General features: G+C 38.4%; 1 protein-coding gene across 1 annotated transcript in view; it reads left to right on the top strand.

Annotated features, from left to right (window-relative positions):
* Window positions 1–1,348: 1,348 nt before the first annotated feature.
* The window catches only part of TBC1D15 (TBC1 domain family member 15), a 75,441-nt gene continuing 52,314 nt past the window's right edge, over window positions 1,349–24,475 (top strand). Inside the window, exons 1-4 of the mRNA XM_027874057.1 lie at window positions 1,349–1,429; window positions 19,011–19,109; window positions 19,793–19,867; window positions 22,672–22,810. Coding sequence (XP_027729858.1) covers window positions 1,394–1,429; window positions 19,011–19,109; window positions 19,793–19,867; window positions 22,672–22,810 — 349 coding nt within the window. The 5' untranslated portion in view covers window positions 1,349–1,393. The remainder of the gene's footprint in view (window positions 1,430–19,010; window positions 19,110–19,792; window positions 19,868–22,671; window positions 22,811–24,475) is intronic.

Below are 24,475 nucleotides of genomic sequence, written 5' to 3' on the forward strand. Positions count from 1 at the left end.
ACAACTTCCAAATATTACAAATTTAGGATCTTAGCTTTAGAGTTTGAAGTGACCTCAGAGATCACCTAGTCTAGCCCCCCCCCCTCATTTTATAGTTGAGGAAACTGAGGTCCAATGAAGTTTAAATGAATTGCCCAGGATCATACAAGTAACAAACAGCTGGGCCAGGATTTGAACCCTTCCAATTCCCCTATCCCACATTATTTCCATTCTACCAGTTGCTGCAAAGGAACTGATATGCATTATTAGAGAGTTTCTTCATCCAGGAGTTTACTATCTCTCTGAGAACTTTGATGGAGACAGCCCAGGATCTCCAATTGAACGAGCCCTTGGAATGGGAACATAGGAACCAAATAGGATTTCATTGATAAAAATCAGTGGAAATTAAATTATTATTTAAAAAAAATTTTTTTGATGAGGGAATGTGGTTAAGTGACTTGCCCAGGGTCACACAGCTAAGTAAGTGTTATGTGAGGCAGCACTTGAATTCAGGTCCTCCTTACTCCAAGGCCGGAGCTCTACCCACTGCGCCACCTAGCTGCCCCTGGAAATTAAACTAAATTAAAGAAGACATTACCACTGCACCATAACGACCATGGGGCGTTTCCATCTCACTTGCTGCTGAAATCTCCCATAAATGTTATTTCCCTCTATTAGCAGGTAACCGCTTTGAGAGCTGGGAGTTTTAACGTTGTTGGAATTAAACTTGTTATTTCTGGGGACCAGTCATGGTGGATATAGCAGCTGATTTGCAATTGGAACCTCCCATATGTGCTATCTGCCCCATTAGAACACGGGTGCCTAGAGCAGAAACTGTCTTTTCTATTTGTATCCTCAGTCAGTTGTACACAACTTTGAATATAAGGGTTTCATAAATGCTTCATTCATTCCTTCTCCCCTACTAGAATGCTTGCCAGCGGGGACTGTCAGTCAATAAGCACTTATTAAACGCCCACTACGTGCCAGGCACTCTGCTAATAAGCTAAGCGCGGGATATGTTCCCCGCGCGCAGCACAGTGTTTGGCACGCGCTAGGCACTTAATAAATACTTGCAGATTCTTTAGTTTTAGTTTTTTTTTTTAATTTTGGTGGAGTGATTGATTTTCTAAGTAGGGTGACAGCCAGATGAGTAGAGAAAAAGGATCTGAAGCGAGAGATGTGTAGAACTGACCCTGTTCCTAATGCTGGTTCCCTCTATCTGGTTCCTAATCAACCAGGACCATCAATCACATCCCAAGCGAGAACAGTTCCCCCTACCCCAAAAGCTCCAGTACGCACGCGCAGTTCCCTCTCTCCTCCATGCCCCTCCCCCCACAGTTTCGGCGGATGTTGTGGTGTGTCGGGGCAAAGCACGTGAGGGGCTGCTACGTCATCACAAGCACGCACAGACAACATGGCGGCCGCGGCGGCGGGTGTCGGGAGCGGGAAGGTAAATAACGGCTCTGGGGCTCTAAGGAGCCTCTGATTTTCCCTGAGGGAAGGCGGAAGGGGACACCGCCCCCTCCCCCCTCCCTGAACTGAGGCGGGAGGCTCTTCCTTTTTCCCCTCCCCCCTTCCGAACCTTGGCCCGGCCAGCCGGTGGCGGGACTTAGGGGAAAGAGGACGTGGCGGTGACAGCTGCCCCCTCCCCCCCCTCCGTATCTGCGTCGGCCCCATCCCCTTCCCTTCCCGTGGGCCTCCGCGGCCGAGCCGTTACACCCCCCCAACCCCCTCCTCCCTTGAGCTTAGAGCTTCGAGCCCCTTAGCTCCCCGTGAACTTCCGCGCCTGGGGCGCCCCTTCTTCCCCTTAGCAGGTAGAGCTTCTAGCCCCTTCCCTTCCCGTGAGCCTCTGCGTCCCGGCTGCCTCCTTTCTCCCTTTGGCGGGTAGACTGTCGGGTCCTTTCTCTTCCCGTGAGCCTCCGCGGCTGAGCCACCCCCTTATCTCGTCGCTCAGGGGGTGTGTCTGGTGGAGGGGGCGGGGGTCGCCTGGGGCTGTGATGCTTTGAGCCCCTTCTTTTCCTGTGAGCCTCCGCGCCTCGGGCCCGCTCTTCTTTTTCGCTGGGCCCTCCCCGCCCCCCCCCCCCCCCTTGCACCTCCTTCGGTCTCCTCCTCACGGTGGGGGAGGACGGCACAGTTTTAAATGGGGCGGGCGTGGGGGCCTGGCCGGGGCCTCTGGTTGAGGATTTCAGGTCATTCCTGGTGTGTGCGGAGCAGTCATTTCATACCGTCAGATAGATACCCAAGGAATCGGTGTCAGCATTTTCCAGCTTTGTATATTTGGTAAACGTTGCTGGAGAAGAGGAAACATTGAACGCCAAGGGCCTATTTACTCTTTTTTAGATTGGTACTGTGTTCAGTAAGGCGCCCCTTCCCCCCCATTCCTCCATTGTTGTTGGTAATTTAAAATTTTCTTTAAGTTAATCATTTTAGGTCCCCACCCCTGAAGACACTGAAACCCATGTAACAAATACGCAGTTAATCCCCACGTAGGTCAGGTCAAGTCCATAGACGTGTGTCTCATTTAACATCTTGAGTCTGTCACCTCAAGTCTCTGATTACTTCTCCTTGAGATAAATAAATGCTTGTTGACATGTCAGGAGGAGGAGGGAGGAGCATGCTTTATCTTTCTTTTCTCTGGAATTCTTCTCCTTCCCTTTCTTCACTAGACAGGTGTGGTCCCTGTCTCCACTTGGAGTGCCATACCCTTACGGGTGGATGCTCAGTTTATAGGAATATAATTTTTGGTGTCTTATATTTTGTAAGCTATTTTGAGATTTGGTGGCTAGATTTTTAAAACAACTTTATTTTTATTATTATTTTTTTTTGTTTTCAGAAGGCTAGGACAATTTACTTTTTGTCCTGTGTAGGTTTCATTTATGATTTCTTGAAATGTAGCTCTGGAAAAAAAAAGGCTTTAACAGTGATTAATTTCGATGCAAATGGAGCTACTTGACTAAACCTTTAAACCCAAATCACTCTGGCTTTCAAATGGTCTATAATAGGCCCTAGTCCAGGCCTCCTCATTGTTTAAATTTTGATGGTTTAGAATGAGTGTAAATGGCAGTGGTTTTCTATTTGGTCCCAAAACTCTGAGGGTCTTCCCCTCCCAGATTGATACTTTCGTGATGGCAAACTAGGCCATCTTTTGTGTCAATTCTTACCTCCATAGTCATTGGATGAGAGTTGACTCAGACAAACAGAGACCAGGGAAAGACAATTTAGAAAGGCCAAGTTCACTTACTGCAACCTGGGCCATCACAAGTAGTCTTGACTTTTGTCTTGTCACTAGACTCCAATGACTGGAGGAGAGAGTAAGGATGGTGACTTTGCTAAGCTCTGCCTCACTTAAATCCAATTCCTGAACAAGTCAGTCACCACCTGTGATGTCATTGGTCCTCTTAGAGAATGAAGGACAAAAAAGTGACTTAAAATTGTTATTCTCAATCACTTGGGGGCTTTTGCGATTTAGGGTAAGGACTACTATGCTTAGGAATATAGAAAATTGGGATCTCTGTAACCTTGGCTCTGAGATACCTCCATTCTCTGTGCCCTTTATATCACCTGTGAATCGGGATGGGAAAGAGTCCAGACACTGGGTTTGAATTTTCTCTTAGACGGGTCACCTAAAGCCATTAGCAAGTCAGTTAAGCTCCTGGAACCAGTTTCCTAATCTGTAAAATGAGGCCCCTGGCTGTTTAACTTGGTTGTTGGAAAGAACCAAGTTGCAGTCTGTAAAGTGCTATATAAATCCTTAAAGTGATAGTAAGTAAAGCACTTTAAAAAAAAGGAAAATTTCTGGAAGTATAATGCAAAGTACAGATTCCTACTTTGAAGTATTTATATATTGAAGCTTCATTTTATGAATTTCCCTCTCTTTGTTTTCCTTTTTCCACTATACCATTTCTGTCATTTTGTTTACAAAATATTTTTTCAGGACTGCCTCTTGATTTTCATACTTTAGGTAACCACTATTTTGACTTGAATCAGAATTTTCAGAGGTCTACCCGTTCCAGGTCTTCATTGGCCTTGAAAGGGACTGGGAAATTGAATCTGGGATTCAGTGATATAGAGCAGACACGCACAACCTGTGACCCGCCAGAGGATTTCGGTTGGCCTGCAGATTGTGCAGGCCTGATATAGAGTCTTCCCAAACGCCTGGGGAAGAGGAGGAGGGTGTCCAAATATCAGTTCAGTCTCCTCTGAGTAGGTAAGAGGGAGCTAATCTTCATTCAGTCAGATCATTCCTGGGCTCCTGTTTGTTAGGCTCTGGGGATATGAGTGCAAAGAATGAAACAGTGGGAACTCTCAAATCAGTTTGTTTAGCACCTACTATTTGTCAGGTACTGCTAAGCCTGGGGATGCAAAGATAGGGGAAAAACCAGTACTTGCGCTCAAGGATCTCACATTTTAATGGGGGAAACAACTCATAAGGAGTTTCCATTCTAAAGAGAGAGATGAGAAATACATATATAAATAAATACAATAAAAAAAAATAATATAATTGAATACAAGTTAGTTAAATACATGGTGGTTTGGAAGGGAGGACACTAGCAGTTAGGATCAGGAAAGGCTCCATCCACAACCCAGAATGTTTAGTTGGGTTCTGAGCGGTCAGGGGATTGGCTGTATGGTGTGTATCCTTGTTACTGAGAGAGCCTAGAAGAATATTTTAGTGACTAAAAACAATCACTACAGAAGTTTAAATAATAAAGTTGTTTTGCCCTGGTCATAGTGTTGAAGGACAATGTTGGTTTGGAAACAGTGTGTCAGTGGAGTAAGATTTTTTAAAAAATGGAAACTTGTATGAATTTAAAGTGGGCTAGAAAAGGGAGTGGATAAGAGGAAGTAATATTAATTGCCATTTACCTAGTGCACCTGATGGTCATGGCTTACTTGAAATTTCTTTGAGCTCTGTTTCTTATTTTTTTTTTAAGGCAAGTGAGTGCCATGGTTCATGGAGTTTGCATTCTGAAGAACCAAGCATGTGAAAAAGGAAAGAAAAGCTTCCATAATTTTAAATTGCTGATAGCATATACAAAAATTTGGTAGAATGTGTCTTAGTGAAGAGGAAAGGAGAGAAAAGACAAGGTTATTTTTAGAAAGGCATATTTACATACAGCGTAAGGAAAAAAATCTTTACAATGAGAGCTGTCCAAAAATGAAACGGGCAGCCTTGGATTAGAATTGAGTTTTCCCTTTTTTGGAAGTCTGATGATCAGTTGTTTGGTATGTTGTACAAGGGATTTTTGGTCCTATATGGGTTGGACCTTAAGGTTCCTTAAAGATCTTAATTCTTAGAGAATAACACTTGAATATTTCATATATCCATCATTTTATTTGTAAAATGAAGGGGGATTAGATCAGATGGCCACTGGTCTCTTCCTGTTCTTGATTTTTGATCCTGTTAACAGTGAGATCCAAAAGGAAATCCAGCCACTCTCTGCATTAGTAGGTTCTTTAATAAACTGAAAAAAATTAATCTGATGGCCTTCTGAGAGGGAACAATAACTATGTTCACATTTCCATAGTACTTTTTTTACAAAACACTTTTCTCACAGGAAACTTGTGATTTTGGTAGATCTGAGTTATGAAGTTATTAATATGAAGTTAATTCCCATTATACTAAGCTCCAAACCACTGTCCAGATTATTTTGTTATACTTCAATTTTGATATATTATTTAGATCATATGTTGGTACTTTTTCTTATATGGAGATTTGATTTTTAATAGTGTTTGTGATAAGACTTTGACTGACTTCTGCTACTTATAGCCATACTAACAGGTGTATAACATAATCATGAGTTCATTACACAAAAGAGACACTTAGAATGAATCTAGGTAAATTCCACATGCTCAGAAAGCTATATATGTAATATGTAAATATATAAAATATATAATATATGTATAAAATACCTTTCTATGCCAGCCTCTTCCTTACTTTATTGCATTGAATTTCAACTTATTGCAGCAATCTGTAATTATAGTAAAGAATTACAGCTTTTGATATACTCAAACACTTGATAATGTTAGGAGAGGAAATAGTAGCAGGTAGGATAGTACCTCAAAATAGGAGTGAGGTATTATTAAGTCTTGGCCGAATTTTTTTTTTCTCCCTTTTCTTTTTTTTATTATTTTTTCTCCCCTGGTTCCATGATACAAGGGATGAATATCCAGCCAATAGGTTTTAATTCTTGTGAAGAAATAATGACAATATACATTGCAGAAATGTTTCATTTTTCTAAACTCATCAACAAATGATACTAAGCATTTTTACTGCATCTAGTTAGTAACATGTACTCTTTACAACTCTTTTCATCCAAAGAGTTTGTCTTTGAATTAGTGCAAGTTTTGTTATTGATCTTTCTAAGAAGGATCTTCCTACCCTGAGGATTGGGGTGATAGGTTATTGCAAGTGGTTTATACCTCCATATATACTTAAGCCATCTTATAGACAGTGCTTTCATAAATAATAAAAACCATCTTATATAATAAATAGTGCTTTCAGTAGATTGAATAAATATTTTGCTTATATTCATATTTTTCAAATGCATATAGATGTTAAATGAAGGCATTAAGATACAAATTCACTTAAAATTTCTGAATTCACAGTAGAAATTCATTTTAAATATTAGTAGTAGATAGGCATTTAGATAGGTAGCTTAGTCTGGGAGAGCCTTAAAACTGAGGTCTTTTGTCACTTTGAGTCCAGCTTTCTGTCAACAGTGACTAATTCTCCCCTCTCTCCTTTCTCCTCTTCCCCAGTGATGGGCAGAATCTACTTTTTCCAGTTGGATTTTTTAATTGGGAGGAGGGAGAATATATCTTTCATCCAATTTATTTTGTCAGTGTGGATGGTTATATTGGTCTCTTCCAAATAATTATGGATCTCACTGAGATAGATTTGTAGTGTTCCATTGACATTAGTACAATGCTCTTTATCATTACTTGGAAAATTTTAGAAAATTTGGAATATTTGGAATTTTGAAAAAAAATTGGAAATTTCATTAACATTTAGAGTTGCTTAAAAACGTATAGGCTGTGTTTTGAAAGTAGAGTTCTCTGACTTAAGGTAAAGCCTGGTGGTGATGATGTAGATTTATTCTGAGTGGGTATTGATGATCTCCTGAAGCTCCTTTCTCACTCTGGGATTCTATGATTCTACAACTCAACTTTTACCGTGACTGTCTTCCCAGGCTAGTAACTGTATTGATTAAATTCATCTTATACTTGACAACCAACTGTCCTTAGAGGATATAGCATTGACAGTTACAAATAACTAAATTTTCCTGTTCCATACAAAGGTAAATGTATTCTTCTCTACCTCCCTTCTACCTCCATCCCTTGTAACAAAGAATAAAAAAGACAAAAAGCAGTTCAGCAAACCAACCAGTACATCCACTGGGCTTGACAATATATGCAGTGTTCTATACCCTTAGCTACTTCACTTTGTGAAAAAAGGAAAGGGGTTGAATTTTTTCCTTTCTTCTTAAGGACCAAGCTTAATCATTGTAATGATAGAGCCTTCAGTTTTCTTTGTTGTTCATTTTTACATTATTGTAGACACTGTGTATTTTTTTCTCAATCAGTTCTTACAAGTTTCATTTTTCTCTGTATTCATGTACCACGATTTGTTTCATTTTCTTCTTAATTGTGTCCTATCACTTCTCTAATACTTTTTTTTGGGAGTGGTGGTAGAAAGGTTGACTTTTTTGTATTACTAACCTAATTATAGCACATCTTTAGTTCTCTACATTTTTCTTTTATGTTCATTATAGCTGTATGTTCTGGAGACTTTGTCAGTATTGCTCTTTGGTTTGGAACTGTTCCAGAAGCTGAGATCTTATTTTAGCTAATGGTCATTTCTTTAAAAAGGACTTTTTGATACTATTTTCCCTATCTTGTTATTCTTTTTAGATACCAAAACAATTTTTTAGTATTTTAGTATCAAATTATGTATTACTACTTGGTTATAATTGACTTGTAAAGTTTAGGAATGCAGAATCTTGTGTATCCATGTTTGCAGAGATTAGAGCCAGTGATTTACTTAAACTTGTTAGGTTTGTTTTATATTTTAGTGTTTTAACTTCATTTCTAGTTTTTGAAAACCTAATGCATATTTATAATGAAAAAACTTTAGATACATTAATTATAGGAACATTTTGGAGGAGTTTTTACTGCTATGTACAGTGTAGCTTTATATTTTCAAGAGAACAAACATTTACACAAATTTATTGTTTAGGGAGGCAGCATGATTTTTTTGCTGTGTGTTTTGTATTTTAAAGTATAGACATATTCTTCACCTGCCTCACATTAATTGATTCTGTGACACCATAGTGTTAGTAGTTGGGGTGGGGAGGGCAGTTAGTTTCCTAGAGAAACTATATATGGAAGATACTTTCTGGGGTGGCCAAATCATAAAAGTTAATCTGAAATTGTAATAGAGACTTAGAATGTAGAGGATGCTGAATTCAGTGGCATATAAAAAAATTGATCAGACTGAGGAGCACTGGTTTGGAGTGGAGGACAAAATTAACACATTGAAGGAGGAATCATCTTCTTCCCTCTCTCCCCACCTACATCCTCTTGTTCTTTCTAAGTGAGAGGAAGAAGCAAATACATTTATGATAGGGGCATTTTGGTCGTGGGGTTTCTCTTCCTTCTTCCTTTGGTGAGTAAGTCCCCACCCATCCAGAGACAGATAACAGGAAAAATAAAACAACAAAAAAAACTTTTAAGTGCCTTTGTAATTCTTGTAGTTGAATGGGGAAATGGAGAAAAAGTGTTAGTGAAGTAGTGTCTAGAAAGGGGAGGAAATGAAGATGTGTCATGGTAGAAACTATAGCATTCAACTTATTCAAACCTTTTTTAGCAGTATTAGTTTTGGGCACTACAGATGTACCAATGGCACATCCATTTGACACCGTGAGGGTATGCTTTCAAATGCAAAGCATAGAGAAACTTAAAAGACTTTGCACTTTTTACAACTGATTGTAAAGCAAGAAATTTCTTCATAGACTTTCTTTTTGGAAAATAACTTCCATTTATATTAAACTAGTTGCTTGTTTTAACTTCCTGGCTAAATTAGAGGATCTTGAAATGGTTCTTAAGTTTTTATTGTGGTGCTTCAGGGCTCTTAAAACTATTCACACCAACTTCTTTCTTCCATCTCCTTAGTGACACAGTTGAACACTGATTTCATCAGTGCATTACTTCTCTGTTGATTCAGAAGAGTAATACCCCTGGACTCAGCAGACACTTAAACATTTTTATTGATACCTTTGTTTTTACATCCTCTCACTTGCTGATATGTCCCTTCCTTTCCCTTATTACAGGGTACCATCCTTTATAATAAGAAATAAAAAGAAAGAAGAAAAAATAGTCCAGAAAAACTAACCAATACATTTGATCTATCAATACATGCAGTGTTCCACATCCATAGTGTCCCCATGCGTGTTCTCATTCATACCTCTTATTGAGTGCAAAGCTTACAGTATTATATAATGTTCACTTTTAATTTTAAAAAAATGACCTTTGTTGTAGTCATTGTACACATTATTTTCCTGTTAATTCACATTACACCAGTTTGTATGTCTTCCCATGCTTCCCTGTATTTACATTCATTTATTTCTTACACTACAATAATACATCATTAAGTTAGTATACAATAACATCTTTAGCTTTTCTCCCACCAGTGGACATCACTTTGCCTCCATGTCTTTGTACTACAAAGAGTGCTGCTGTAAATATTTTGGTGTATATTGGACCTATTTCTGTCAGTCGTCATTTTTCTGAGTTACTGTGGCTCAAGGAACTTATATTGTGGTTACCTTTCTAGTGATGAGCCTATGAGAATTTAGACTGGACGTAAAATTTGTTGCTGGGCCCATGATTATAGAAGAATTTAAATTGCTAATGATCCAAAGGGCAAAAGACTCATTGTGGCTATGTGTGTATGTTGCATCTTATTACTGGTGATTACTTGCAAGTTTGAAAAATAAATATTATCAAGGATGTGTATGACTAGAAACGAAGAATGGGCAGTCATGGCAGGAGAAAAAGAGATAATAATAGCCTTGAGTGTTGTACTGGAGGAGTAGGCCAGGGCAAGTGTCTTAGGTTGAAATTGGAAAGAAATGAGACGGTTGTCCATCCAGCAGTTCACAAAGAGGTTTACTTAACTAGGCCAAGCAAGGCACATTTAGTTGAGGATATGCGGTTGCTTCAGCTGAGTACAGTTTCCCTGCCTCTTGTGTGTTGCCCATGGTAGTTCTTCTCTCAGGCCTCAGGGCCTTCCTGGAGCTGCTCCATATTATTTGTATTTAGGTGACCAGAAAGCCCAGTTTATGGCCTGAGCTTTAGTTCCTTGAGTCATTCAAGTCTCGAGAACAGTTTTAGTTTCTTTTAAGGAAAAGAACTAGCTAACTAACTCATCTCGCAGGGGATGGTGGTAGATATTTCTCCTACCATAACTGTGAACCACAAAATATTAAAAAATGTCAAGGAAGACCCCTGGTGAGTTGAGTAAATCATCTTTGGAGGATTTATGGGTGGACAAAAAACGTAGAATGAGAAAGCATGAGTGGGTTGTGATATTCAGTTACAGGAATCACATTAGTTAAATCTTAGCTCAAAGTATTGAAATGAGAAAGAGTGAATGAATGTTTGAATCCTTCTAGTTAGAGGGATCTCACTTCTACCTTATGAGGCAGTTCAATCCACTTTGGGACAATTTCCAATTGTTAGTTTTTCCTTATTTAGAGCCCAAACCTTTCACCTTGTAAATTGTTGATCTAAATTACTGATAGTGTCAATTGCTACTACCTCAGTTATTTGTTTCTCCTTTTTCATGTTTTGGGGGTAGAAACTGTAATTTTGAGTGCTAATTGCCTTTCTTATCATTGGGTCATCTTTCAGAGCTCTAAATATCTGTTTTAGTTTTTAGCAGATTAACAATCTCATTGGGATTAAGTAACTAGATACATGCAAAATGCAGGCAGAGTAGATAGAAGATAACTTGAGAGGAGAAGTCACTAGTAGCTGGAGGGAACCAGAAAAGACCTCCAGAAGGTGGGATTTGAGTTGAATCTTGAAGGAAGCCAAATAAAGGAAGAGGGAGAAGTGAGGAGGGACAGTGCTCCGTGTATGGGAGAGATAGTCAAGCAAAGGCGTGAAGACAGCAGGTGGAATGTGGTATTTGAGAAACGAATAGGCCAGTATAGCTGCATCATAGAATATATGGAGGAGAGTAAAGAATAAGAAGACTGGAAAAATAGGAAGGGGATAGGTTATGAAGTGCTTTAAATATCTAACTAAGGACTTTGAATTTGATCCTGGAGGTAATAGGGAGCTGCTATGAGTTTACTGAGGGTAAAAATGTGTGTGATATAGCTGGCACTTTGGCAGCTGAGCAGTGGAGGATGGATTAGAGTAGAATAGCAGGGAGATGCTTAAGCATTTTTTTTTTTGGCTAGGCAGTGGGGTTAAGTGACTTGCCCAGGGTCTCCCAACTAGTAAGTGTTATGTGTTTGAGGCCGGATTTGAACTCAGGTCCTCCTGACTCCAAGGCCAGTGCTCTATCCACTGCACCACCTAGCTGCCCCTTAAGCATTTTTTTAATCACTTAATTTGTGCTAGACACTGTGCCAAGTGTCAGATTTACAAAATAAGAATAAACAAGACAGTTCCTGCCCTCAGGGAGGATCTTACATTGTTTTGGCAGCTGAGGAGAGGATTTATTGGAGCTGGATGAGACTTTAGCCAGGAAGATCAGAAAAGGCTATTGCAGTAGTGTAGGTGGACAGGTGATGAGGGCCTGAATCAGGTTTGTGGCTGTGGTTAGAAAGAAGGGGATTATTCTGCATTGGGCCTGTTTTTGGCCAATCTCCTGGTAGTTGGGTAGGTATTTGAATAAAATGTGATAGACAGAGGTCATTCAACAGTTAACAAAAGATTTACTTAGTCAAAGTAAGCTTCCCTGACTGTTGTCTCCCAAGCAAGCATCAGACAGCTTCTGGAGCTATTGAGTACTTAGGGAACCAGGGAATGTTATTTAAGCCTTTGGAAACCTGAGGCAAGCAAGTCTTGAGAATGGATTCAGGGAGCAGCTAGGTGGCACAGTAGATAGAGCACCAGCCCTGGAGTCCGAGGACCTGAGTTCAGATCCAGGCTCAGACACGTAACACTTACTAGCTGTGTGACCCTGGGCAAGTCAGTTAACCTCGATTGCCTTGTGCCCCCCCCCCCCAAAATGAGAATGAGTTCAGTACCTTCTATTGACAGGTTAGGGCAATTTGCAGTCAGGGTGGGGGCCTTATGGTTTTGCTCCTACAGAGACAGATGTGAGAGATTTTGTGAAGGTAGAAATGACAGGATTTAACAATGATTAGATATGTGGTGTGAAAGTGAGGAATTCAGGATGACACTAACTTAAGACTTAAGGTTTTGAGAGTTAGAATTCCAGGCATGTGAGACAACCAGTGAAATTGGTCTGATTCTGGTGATGGGAGGAAGCCAGAGTCACTGAATTGTAGACTATGTGCAAAGTGTAAAAAAGATTGGAAAACTGATGAGGAGCCAGGTAGTGAAGAGCTTTAAAATCAGAGCTTTTTATATTTCATGCTAGAGGTAATAGGGAACCACTGGAGTTTATTGAATAGGAGTATGAACTGCTTTGTTAGAGAGATCGCTTTGATAACTGGATGGATGATATACTGGAGTGGTAGAGACTTGAGGCAACTTGGAGGCCAGGAGGCCAACCTGTAGGCTGTTGTAGTAGGCACCAAGGTGGTGGCTGTGTCAGATGAGAGAAGAGAGTACAGTAGAAATATTGAGAAGTTAGAATAGACAGGCCTTGGCAACAGATTGGGTAGAGGTGGTGGTAAAAAGAGAATTAGGAGTTGAGGATGACCCTGAGTTTGTGGAGGATGTTGGTGCTCTTGGTGGTAATAGGGAAGTTAAGGAAAGAGGATGGTTTTTTGGGAAAGCTGCTAAGTTCAGTTTGAGTATAATGAGTTTAAGATGTCTATGGGACATCTAGTTTGAGATGTCCAGTAGGCAGTTGGAGATGCAAGTTTAGTTAAGTAGAGAAGTTAGGGTTGGATAAATAGACCTGAGAATTAGCTGCAGAATGTATTTGAATGAACAGGAGCTATTGATGTCACCTAGTGAGATAGTGTAGAGCAAGCCTGCACAACATATGGTGCACAGGCTGCTCACAGAATTTTGGGTGGCCTGGTTGTTGCTGTGCACGCTCCTGTTTGTCATGTGATCCTGACGCAACCAACTATGGTCAGTCTGTCTCTAGTGTAACCTATCTTCAGCCTGAAGAAGTTTGCAAGTTGTGCGGGCCTGGTGTGGCGTGAAAAGAGGAGCAGGATCAGGCCAGCTCTTTGGGGCATGACCTGGGTAAAGAGTTAGCAAATGAGATTGAGGAGGTAGGAAGAGAACCAGGAGAGATCATGTTCCTGAAACCAAGAGGAGAGAGTGTTCAGGAGGAGAAAGTAATCAATAGGATCAAATGTGAGGGGTCCAGTAGACTTGAGAAAGGTCATTAGATTTGGCAATTAAGAGATCGTCGGTAAGTTTGGGGAGGACAGCTTCAGTTAAATTATGAGGTTGGAAGCCAGATTATAGAGGATTTTAGAAGATAGTGAGAGGAGAGGAAGTTGAGGCCAGCTTGACCAAATGTAAACACCTTTCTCAAGGAGTTTATCAGGAAGAGGTGGAGAAATACGGAATGATAGCTAGCTGGAGATGTAGGATCAAGTGATTTTTTTAAGGCATCTAGGTGGCACAGTAGATAGAAGGCTGAATCTGGAGTCAGGAAGACCTGAGCTCAGATCCAGTCCCAGACACTTTGTGACCCTGGGCAAGTCATTTAAGCTTTGTCTGCCTCAATTTCTTCATCTGTAAAATAAGGATAATAGCACCTACTCACCCAACTTGTTGAGGATAAAGTGAGTAAAAAAGGGCTTTGAAACCTTAAAGCACTATGTAACTGTGCTTATATAATCATATCCTCCTCCTCATCATCATAATTATTGTTGTCATCATCATGATGATAATTATTGTTACTGATTTTAGTCCATGTAAACTCCAAGGATCCTTATTCCAGCTGCCACTCTCACAGAGGAGTCAAGTCCCAAGAACTTGGCTACATCTCTGCCTCAGAGTTGTAGTGGTACCCTAGAGGCTAAGAGGGGCTGAGTGCTTCATTGATTCCACTGACTGGAGCTTCTGCTGGTGTGCTCCAAGATTATTGATTAAGAATGATTTAGTCATTGAGTCTTAAGTAGCTTTTAGAATGATATCTATTAAGGTGGTACAGTAAGAATACTTGGTATAAAACATCTCCTCAAATGTCTATTCCATACTCTTCCCATGAGTACAGACAGAATCCAGAGAATAGCGACCTCAAGCTTAGAGAACATATGTGGCATAGGGGTAACTCATAGCCAGCTCCTGGTTGCTCGAAGTCCTTTCCTTCAATTTATAGGGTCCTGAAGAAGTTCATCTTAGGCCTTTTGTGATTTTGTTGCTAGGTTCCTTGTAGAGCTTTTGAGTACAGTCTCTCCATTCCTCCCAGTGCAGACACTTTTGCCAGTTCATTTGGGGACACCTTGCAGGACAAGGACAGCAATGGGAAGATGGGAAGTCTGACATTCCCTGGACCCTTTACAGCTGGAGGGTCTTCCTCTGCTCAATGGAAAAAACGGACCAAGGCTGACGCTGACATCTCCTCTCCCCCGAGGTGGTTCTTCTTCAGGGATCTGATAGAAAATCACAATCCAGTTTCTAGAAAAAATCTCCCATTCCAGCTAACTCACAGCCAGTTGGAACAGACCTCTTGTCTGGTGTCATTTCACTTCATCAAATGGTTTTAAAAGACTTTTTCCATTTTGTGTAAGGTGAAGATTCTTAACCATTTTTTTGTGCCATGGATCGCTTTGGCAGTCTGGTGAAGATTACGTACTCCTTCCTGGAATAATAATGTTTTATAACACATAAAATAAAACACATAGGATTACAGACAGACCAGTTTTATTGAAATGCAGGTACCAAAATGTTAGGAGTCATGGATCCCAGTTTAGGAACCCCAGGTGTAATTAAGGTCTTTTGATTGATCAATTTGAAATTAGTTCTCACCTCATTAAACTATGAGACTGAAGTGGAATAGAATTGGGTGGTTTTTACTGCACCTTTACATGAGGATGGAGGAGACGTGGGCGTGTTTGTAGGCAGCAAGGAAGGAGCCAGAGAAGGAAGATGAGAGGGAGGATGACAGTGGAAGCAGTTTTTCCAGTCTGGAGGGGGTTGGATCAGATGTGCCTATAGGAGAATTGACTTCGGCCAAGAGAAATGCTACCTTTTTAATCTGAGACCATAGTGAAGAAGATAGAACTCTCCTTGAATGGCTTTATAGTGGCTTCTCAAGCATAGGGCTGACCATGTAAACCCCACTCCCACTTAATAAACTCCAGTTTATTAACAGTCCTTTGTTGTCTCCCAGATCAAATAGAAACTTCTCTGCTTAGAATTTTAAGCTCTTTTTATTTTAAGCTCTTCATAACTTCCCTTCCACACATGGTACAATCCAGCCACATTGTCCTACTTGGAGAACCTCAAACAGGATACTCCCTTTCATGCCTTGTACTGGCTGTACCCCATTGTTTACGCCATCACCTCTGTTGCTTGGTTTACCTGACTTCTTTCGAGATGGCACGTGTCTTTCTACAGGAGGTCTTTCTTTGTCCCCCAGCTGCATCATGATGCCTTCCTTCTACACTCAGACTGCTTTTTGTCTAGCCTCTTTATATCTTGTGTGTACCTAGTTGTTTATATGTTGCCTTTACCATTAGAATGTCAGCTTCATGAGGTCGGGAACTGTTTTTGCTTTTGTCTCCCCAGTGCTTATCACAGTATCTAATACCTAGCTCTTTGACTAGTGACTCACCTTTTTAAAAAAATTGCTGATACCTGGTTTTTATATCGCCCAGATTTAACTGTTTCTTTTTTCCTCCTTCTCCCTCTGAGATCTGTCTCTTAAAATGAATAATTAAAAAAAATCACCAAAACCCATTGAAAAATCTGATGATATATGCAGTATTTCAGATTTTATAGATTCTACCTCTGCCCAGGGGGAGGGAGAAAGTGTCCTTTCATATCTTTTTCTTTGGGGCCTAGGTAATTCTTTATTATTTTCTAATATTCAGTTTCAATAGTTTTGTTGTTTCCTTAACTGTAAGGTGAGAGCATTATTGGGCTAGATGGCCTTTCAGGTGCCCCTCCAGTTCTAAATCCGTGTTCCAGAGGTTTCTGTTACGTATGAACATCCTCGTCCTCTTTACATGGCTTTATTATATTTCATTCAAGCAACTATTTATTAAATGCCTTCAATATCTCAGGCATTGTGCTAGGCCCAGGGCATACAAGTCCAAAGAATGAAATAATCCCTACTTGCAGTGACAAATTCTAAAGGGTGACAAGTACAAAGATAAATATATAGCACATATAAAATATATAGGGGCAGCTAGGTGGTGCAGTGGGTAGAGAGCCAGACCTGGAGTCGAAGACCTGAGTTCAAATCTGTCCTCAAACATTAGTTGTATGACCCTGGGGAAGTCACTTAACCCTGTTTGCCTCAGTTTCCTCATCTATAAAATGAGCTGGAGAAGGAAATGGCAAATTACTGTAGTATCTTTGCCAAAAAAACCCCAAATGGGATCATGAAGAATTGGACACAACTGAAATAACTGAGGAACAACATAAAATATTTACGTATATATGTGTTTACACACACGTTACAAAACAATTATAAATAGCGTAGTTTGGGAGAGTGAGAGCACCCTAGTGCTCTAGCATTTGGGGGATCAGGAAAATACTTCTTGTAGAAGATGGTGCCTGAGCTGCATCTTAAAGGAAGGGAGGTACTCTATGAAGTGAAACTAAGGAAGAGAGTGCATTCCTGGTGTGGGGGAGGAAGACCGGTGAAAGATTGTAGATGGAGGATGGTGAATGACGAACAAACAGAAGACTCATTTAGCTGGATTTCAGAGCTTGATGGGGAAGACTATGTATGGTGAAGTTGGAAAGATAAATTGGGGCCAGGTTGAGATTTAGATAAAGAACTCCTCTCAGAGGAGTTCATCTTTTATCTGGCCTTTCAAAATTGCTATTCAGCTTTGATATTTTCATTATGAATGCTTTGAAAGCTCTTTATTTTAGTTCTTCCCCTGTAGGATTATACTCTGTTTTGCAGGGCAGGTTATTCTTAATAAGTTTATTCTTTCTCTTTTGTAACATATTCCAACATCTCTTGTTGTTTGTTGTAGAAGCTTCCAAGTCTTTTGTAATCTTGACTATGGTTATTTGGTTCTTGAATTGCTTCTTTCTGGATGCTTGGCTATGGCATTCCAGGAACTTTTCCTTTTTTGGTTTCTTTCAGGAATGATTGATGGATTCGTTCTATATTTCCTTTGCCTTTTGATTTTTAGTAGATGTGGGCAGTTTTAATTTATGACTTTTGAAATAAAATATCTTGGCTTTTTTGGGGTGAGAACATTGTTTTTCATTCATCTAGTCTGATGATTCTTGAATTACTCTTCTTGACCTTTTTTCTAAGTCAGTTATCTTTGATAGTAGATGTTTTACATTTTCTTCAAAATTTTAACCTCCTGATTTTGTTATATACTTCTTGCTCTCTCGGGCATTAGTTTCTTTTTGGTTTATTCTAATTTTTTGAGGGAGTCTGGGTTACTACTTTGTGATTTAAACTGTTTAATCTTATAATTCTTTCCTTCAGATCTTTTATTTAATTTTTTATCTTTTGCTTCATTCTTCTAGATACTCATGTAGTCCTTAGGGAAAATCTGTTTTTCCCCCCTTTGAGTCTTTGCTTGAAGTTGTTGTGAAAGTAATGTTTTAAAGCTGTTCAGTGTCTTCTTGTTTACTCATATCTTCAACCTTAGTTTCTGAATTTGTGACAGGGATAGGCTTTGCTCCCTCTTGTGCTTTTGGGTTGGTTGGTTGGCGTTGTTTGGTCTTTAAGATTCCTGCACTGACCTCTTCCCCAGGGTGTACCCAGGTTATGAGCATTGGTGAGTTTTAGGCCCTGTTGGCTCTTTGAAGTTCAAAGCATAGAATCTTCTTAGGATATCATGCTAAAGACCTCTGGACCTTAGGATTCATGTACCTTTCCCCATCCCCATCCTTCTTCTCCTGCTTTTACTGTGGCTTCCAAGGTTCACATTGTGGGTTTCCAAACATCATTTGGCTTTCTTATGGGAACTCAGCTTTTGCTACTGCCTCTGACTACGAGTCCTGTGGGTTGCATATGTCTTTGGTCCTTCTCAGGTTATCCTAAGTGACTTCCATCTTGTTTTCCTGCGCTGGCATTGTTTTTTGGCTGCAAACCCTCTTTTTTTTATCGCCCATGGGCTTTTAGTATTCTTTTCGTGAAGTTCTGTCATGGATGAAATAATTCTTTGTAGTTTCTCATAGATTTTTCTTATCATTATTCAGCCTAGTGCTATTTTAAGATTTTTGTTGGAGTAAGTATATGAGAGCTAGGCTGTTTGCCTCTATTCAGCCAGCCATCTTGACTGAAAATCTTTTTCTAAAAAAATTTTTATTTGGACATTGTGACAGATCTCTGATCCCTCAGGTATAGGTACTTAATTTACCAGTGCAAGTCACAACCTAGCCATATCCTCAAAAGCCTTGATGTGTATGCAGATTTTATCATGTGTCCCCCAAACTATTTTATATCTTGAGATTTGTTGCTCATGCAGTTTTAGTAAAAACCTGGTAATATAGAAGCACTGGTGGATGCTCGATTCAGCATTAATCAGAATTTTGTTATTGTTACTCTTTTACATCCAAACTTTAAGATGGTCTTTAAATATTAAACTTTGTAATGAGCATAGCCTTCTATCTACCCAGATAATATAAGAATGCTTCTTATATGTTTATATTTTAAATATTGTGATTGATATAAATAAAAATAAATATATTCCTTTTTTTTTAAATTACAGATTATATATGAACAGGAGGGTGTATTTATTCATTCATCTTGTGGAAAGATCAACGATCAAGACAGTTTGATTTCAGGAATATTGCGTGTCCTAGAAAAGGTACAGATCTAGTTAAAAAAAATTGCATTTCACAAAAATTTGTTATGGTTACCCTCCATAAAAATATTGGAAAATTTTTGCCAAATGTCACAGATGAGACTGCAAAGTGAAGTTAGTTGATGTATATTATCCAAGTCCCAAAACCCATTGATATGGGACTTCCTTACTGGTAGAGCTCAGTGCCCTATGCCTACTTAAGAATAAATTATCCTTAGTGTTCTTAGGCACCATAGTATGCCTGCACATCTTGTATTTGGAAAGTCTTGAATTTAAAATGAATGTGGTCTTTGAAGTCAGATAGTTTGATAAGCTAGTAGAATGTCAGACAATGAAAAGACTAACTTTTCTAAAGGTTCAATTAGTGGCTTATGTTTATGTTTTAAAATTGGGACAGTGTATTCTATTAAATTTGTTTTCAAAGTGGCAAATTTAATTCAATTTCTTCAGTGAAAAAGGCAAAGTTTCTTCCAACAACTATTTTTTAGCATAAAACTATATAATTTTTCATAACTAAAGGTAAAATTAAATTCAAAGATTTTGTTTAAAACATTTCCTAAATGTAAGAATTTTTCTTTAGTCCTACTGAATGTTAAAATATTTGGCTAGAGCTGTGAATAAGTTATAATTCTATAAAGAATGAACTGTGTAACAAATATTAATAGTATGTACCTTATGTTTTCTAGGATGCTGATATAATAGTGGACTGGAGGCCATTGGATGATACGTTAGATTCTTCTAGTATTCTTTATGCTGGAAAGGTATTTAAGAAAAATTGCATAAACATTTCCCATTTTATAAGAGAGAAAATGGATTCTTATTTTCTTATTATCTAGTTTGTTACGTATTTGCTTCTTATTTTCAGTTTCTTTTTAGATCTTTTGTATTCAGCCTATAGTGTATTTGCCATCTTTTCCTATTCTTATTCATTAATTGTATGCCTTTTTATAATTTTTGTTAATGCTTTGCTCCTTTCCTTCCATTTTCAGTTCCACTATTCCTTATTTATATTTAACATTTTTCACTTCCTTGTTTTTCTTTACTTTTATTGTATTTTTTCCTCTTCTTTCCCTTTTCCCTATGTCCTTGTTTCTCACTTATTCTTAACCTCCCCTTTTCATTTTTTTTTAAATTGCTGCTTTCATTGTCATCAAAAATCATTAAATTTCCGTGGGAGGACACTAATGGGTTTGAATCAGAACCTAGCACAGTGAAGGGATTCAAATATTTCTGTAAGTTAAAATTTTGCTTGTTTTCTGCATGTTATTTTGCTGTCGTATCTCTGAATGATGTTTGGTATTGTGGTTAGGATATTCAGGTGGAGGATTTCATAGGCTCTATACAGAGTTTACAGTTGAAGTTAAGTGAATAAAAGAATGAATAACAAAGCATTTATTGAGCACATACTATGTGTCAGTGTGCCAGATATTATAATAAGCCCTGGGAATACAAGTAGAAAAAGCAAGACAGTCCCTGCTCTCAGAGAATTCACACTCTAATTGAGGGAAACAACACATAAAAGAAAGTTTAGCTACAGGGCAGATGGACAGATCCAAAAGTTTTAAGAGTGCGGCAGTGGGGTAAAAGACAAGTCCCAGCGATTCTTAGGTTGTAAACATATTGATGCCCTTTATACATGATACAGGACAAACAACAGAATAAAAAGCTTGAGTGGTCTACTTGAGATAAGTTGAAATGGCAAGCTAGGAGACAACAAACAGAGAAAGTAAGGTAATTCAGGATTCCCATGTGTAGAGTTTTTGGAGCACAGTGTGAATGGCAGACTGTAGGATGTTATTAATCTGTCATTGAGCTTTAGAAGTAACAACTTTGAGCGTAATGTGAAAGTAGATTGAAAGAGGTTGAGGGAAGAGATAGAGATTCCCTTGAAAATTTAAAAATAGTTCAACTAAGAATTGAATGTGAATGTGGTGATACTGCATTGAAGAGGATCTGACAATTTATTTGATGTACCTTGTTTAGGGACAAGGAAAAATGCTGAAGAACAATATGGGGTCAGGGTTTGGCTTAGGACAAAAGATGATCATGTTTAACTGCAGTAAAAACATTGGGAAAATAGGTATTTCTTCACCATAATTTGAGTTGGTGGAGTGTTGAATCAGAGTTGTGTTATAGGAGTAGATGTGTAAGTTCCAGATTAATTTTAATAACTTAAATGTAGAGTAATGTAACAGTTTTCAAGGAATTTTACGTCAGGGAGGTAGTATATGTATTTCTTATCACTCTTTTACACATGAGGAAACTGAGACATAAGTTAAGTGACTTAACCTGAGTCACGTGGCTAGTAAGTGTCAGAATTGAGGACTCAGAAGCAGGTCTTCTAATTCAAAATCCAGTGCTTCGTGGCCTTGATTGAACTTGGGCTGTTTTACTTAGTAAGACAAGAAACAAAGAATGGAGACTTAGCTCTTGCTGTTAGAGGAATAAATTTGTAAAAGAACCAGTAAAGAAGATGTTGTAGGAGTGGCCAGATTTGTGAGAGAAATTGGAGGAAGATTTTATTCTGAAGTGCAGGTTATGATGAAGGATTATAGTATTTAGAGCTGGAAGTAATTGTAGAGATCAGCTATTCCACTCTCCTCATTTTGCAGTTGAGGAAACTGAGTCTTGTATAGTAGATGACTTGCCCACAATCACCCAGGTATCATGTATCAGTGTCATAATTTGGATTTAAGTCCTCTGACTCCAAATTCAGTCTTCTGGTTTGGCTCTTGGTTTGATAACATACTCCATTCCTCACTATAAAGGGAAAGCTGGTTATTTATAAGGGATTGTATTGTAAATGTTTGGTACTTGATTTTGTTGATTGAAAATGCATATGCATCTATCATTTGATTTTTTGTCTGATGTCTTAAGGTGGGATAGAGGACAGAATATTGGCCTGGGAGTCCCTGTGATTTTTGGATTGGTCACTGGATCTTTTAGCCCTGTTTCATTCTAATTTCCAGACTTGAAAAACAAAGAGGGGCCGCTAGGTGGCGCAGTGGATAGAGCACCTGCCCTGAAGTCAGGAGGACCTGAGTTCAAATGTGGCCTCAGGCCAAACACTTGACACGTACTAGCTGTGTGACCCTGGGCAAGTCACTTAACCCCAATTACCTAAATTAAAAAGAAAAAAAAAAGAAAAACAAAGAAAACAAAACGAAGTCTTCATTTTTGACCTTTAAATTTCTAAGCTTCATAGAATTGTCATGTATGTATGGAAAGAGACATCATGGTGTTGTAGAAAAAGCTCTAGACTTGAGTTAGAAGACCTTAATTTGATCCCATTTTGCCACTAACTAGTTGCAACTTTGATGGTCACCTTCCCTCTCTGAACCTCAATTTCTTCATCTATAAAACTGAGAAAAATATTTTGGACTTCTCACTTTACTGGTTTAATTTTAAGATCAAATGCAGTAAAACATATAAAGCAGACTCTTTATAACCATAAAGCTCCATATGAATTTTAATAATAATAATTAATATTAGTATTTCTTGTGTGTTAATAGGTTTCATGGATTGAAGTTAAACTCTGGCAAAAATATTTTCTAAATTACTTTAGGATTCCAGTTCAGTTGTGGAGTGGACTCAGACCCCTAAAGAGAGAGGTCGTCGGGGATCGGAGCATCTGACCAGTTATGAAGCAGAGTGGGACATGGTCAACACAGTTTCATTTAAAAAGAGACCACATACTAATGGAGGTATAAATGAATTCTTTCAAAGTTTGCTTCCAGAAACAGATACTTAATACTCTTTATTTAGAAGTTAAGAGAATGAATATGTTCCCTAGGCAGAAGGATTAGGTGCTTTTATTAGCCCCCCCAACCAAGACTTAAAATCATCGAAATTCATCTGTATCAGGTTTTAGAAGTATATCGTAGTTACAATACATATTTTCACTTTTTAAGGTCTCATTTGTTTTACTTTTAAAAATCCATTAGAGTAAAACTATAATTATCCAGTAGTTTTGTTGCATTAGTTAACATACTCAGGGGGAGATGGAAGATACTATTGCAGGAGAAGAGAGAATTCTCTAAGTTTAGAGGTACATAATGTCTACATAGTATATTGTAGTCTCACTGTATTTTTTGCTGTACCTCTCTATCTGCTATTATCTATGTGAAATAAGTTTTATAGACTAAAGAAAAGTAAAATAAAACTAGTAAGCTAACATTTTTTGTCTTAGAATAAAAATGTCAATTTGATCTGGCAAAGCATAGTTAAAATCTTTTATTCTAAAATTCTCAGAACCACAGATTCTCAGAATTAGGAGAGGTGTAGTGGTTGTCTAGGTCATTATATCTGAACACCCCCCCTCCAGTTATTTATTTATAAATTTTTTTATTGATGTTTTGAGGTAGGATGACATAGAATGCTGGACTCGGAGTCAGCAAGAATTGAGTTCAACTGGACTTAACTTAGCTCTGTGACCCTGGGAAAGTCATTTAACCTTTCTTTGGCCTTAGTTTTCTTAACTGTAATATTGAAGGCATTGGCCTGGGTGGCCTCTGATATCTCTTCTAGCTCTAAATTTATGATACTATATCTTTTTGATTTTTTTAATTTAACATTTTACCTTCATTTTTTAAACATTATCTTCCCTTGTAGCAGTAAAAAATTGGGAGGGGGGGTTGTGGAGAACAATTCAACAAAATTAATGAACGTTACTCAGTAGTTATACTATGAAGACCTTTAGTTTTAAAAGAATGAGTTGTGTTGTGTTTTCTTTTTAACTTAAGTTGTCAGTCATTTCAGTTGTATCTGATTCTTTGTGACCCCATTTGGAGTTTTACTGGCAAAGATAATGGAGTGGTTTGTCTTTTCCTTCCCCAACTTATTTTACAGATGAGGAAACTGAGGTAAACAGGGTTGAGTGACTGGCCTAGGGTCACCCAACTAGTAAACATCTGAGGCTGATTTCAATTTAGGTCTTCCTGATTCCAAGTTTCATGCCCTATCTGGGCCTTTAAAACATAAAGTGCTTTTTTCTTGTTAGTATTATTTTTAAGGCAGCAGTTAAGATTTATGTGTTGTTTTTTTCCCCCCTATTTCATTATTCAGATCATGAATAAGCTGACTAGATCCTAGCTGAGACAGTCTTAACTATATTTGTGCATATATATTTAGTGAATATTAAGAAATTAGTAGGATTGTTTTACATGGATTGTGGAATTGAATTTGTTAGTCATACTGCAGACAAAATTATTTCTGATGAAAATGGTTTTTGTAATTAAACAAGAATTTGAAGCTCTTGTTTAGAGAAATCAGAAATATTATCTGTGATTTTACAGTGTATATATATAGTCTTTGACCTTAATACGTCATTTAAGTTTATCACTAAAACTTTGGAATCCCTAGAAAAGAGA

The sequence above is a fragment of the Vombatus ursinus genome, unplaced genomic scaffold, assembly GCF_900497805.2.
Source record: "Vombatus ursinus unplaced genomic scaffold, bare-nosed wombat genome assembly UNPS02003292.1, whole genome shotgun sequence".
NCBI lineage: Eukaryota > Metazoa > Chordata > Mammalia > Diprotodontia > Vombatidae > Vombatus > Vombatus ursinus.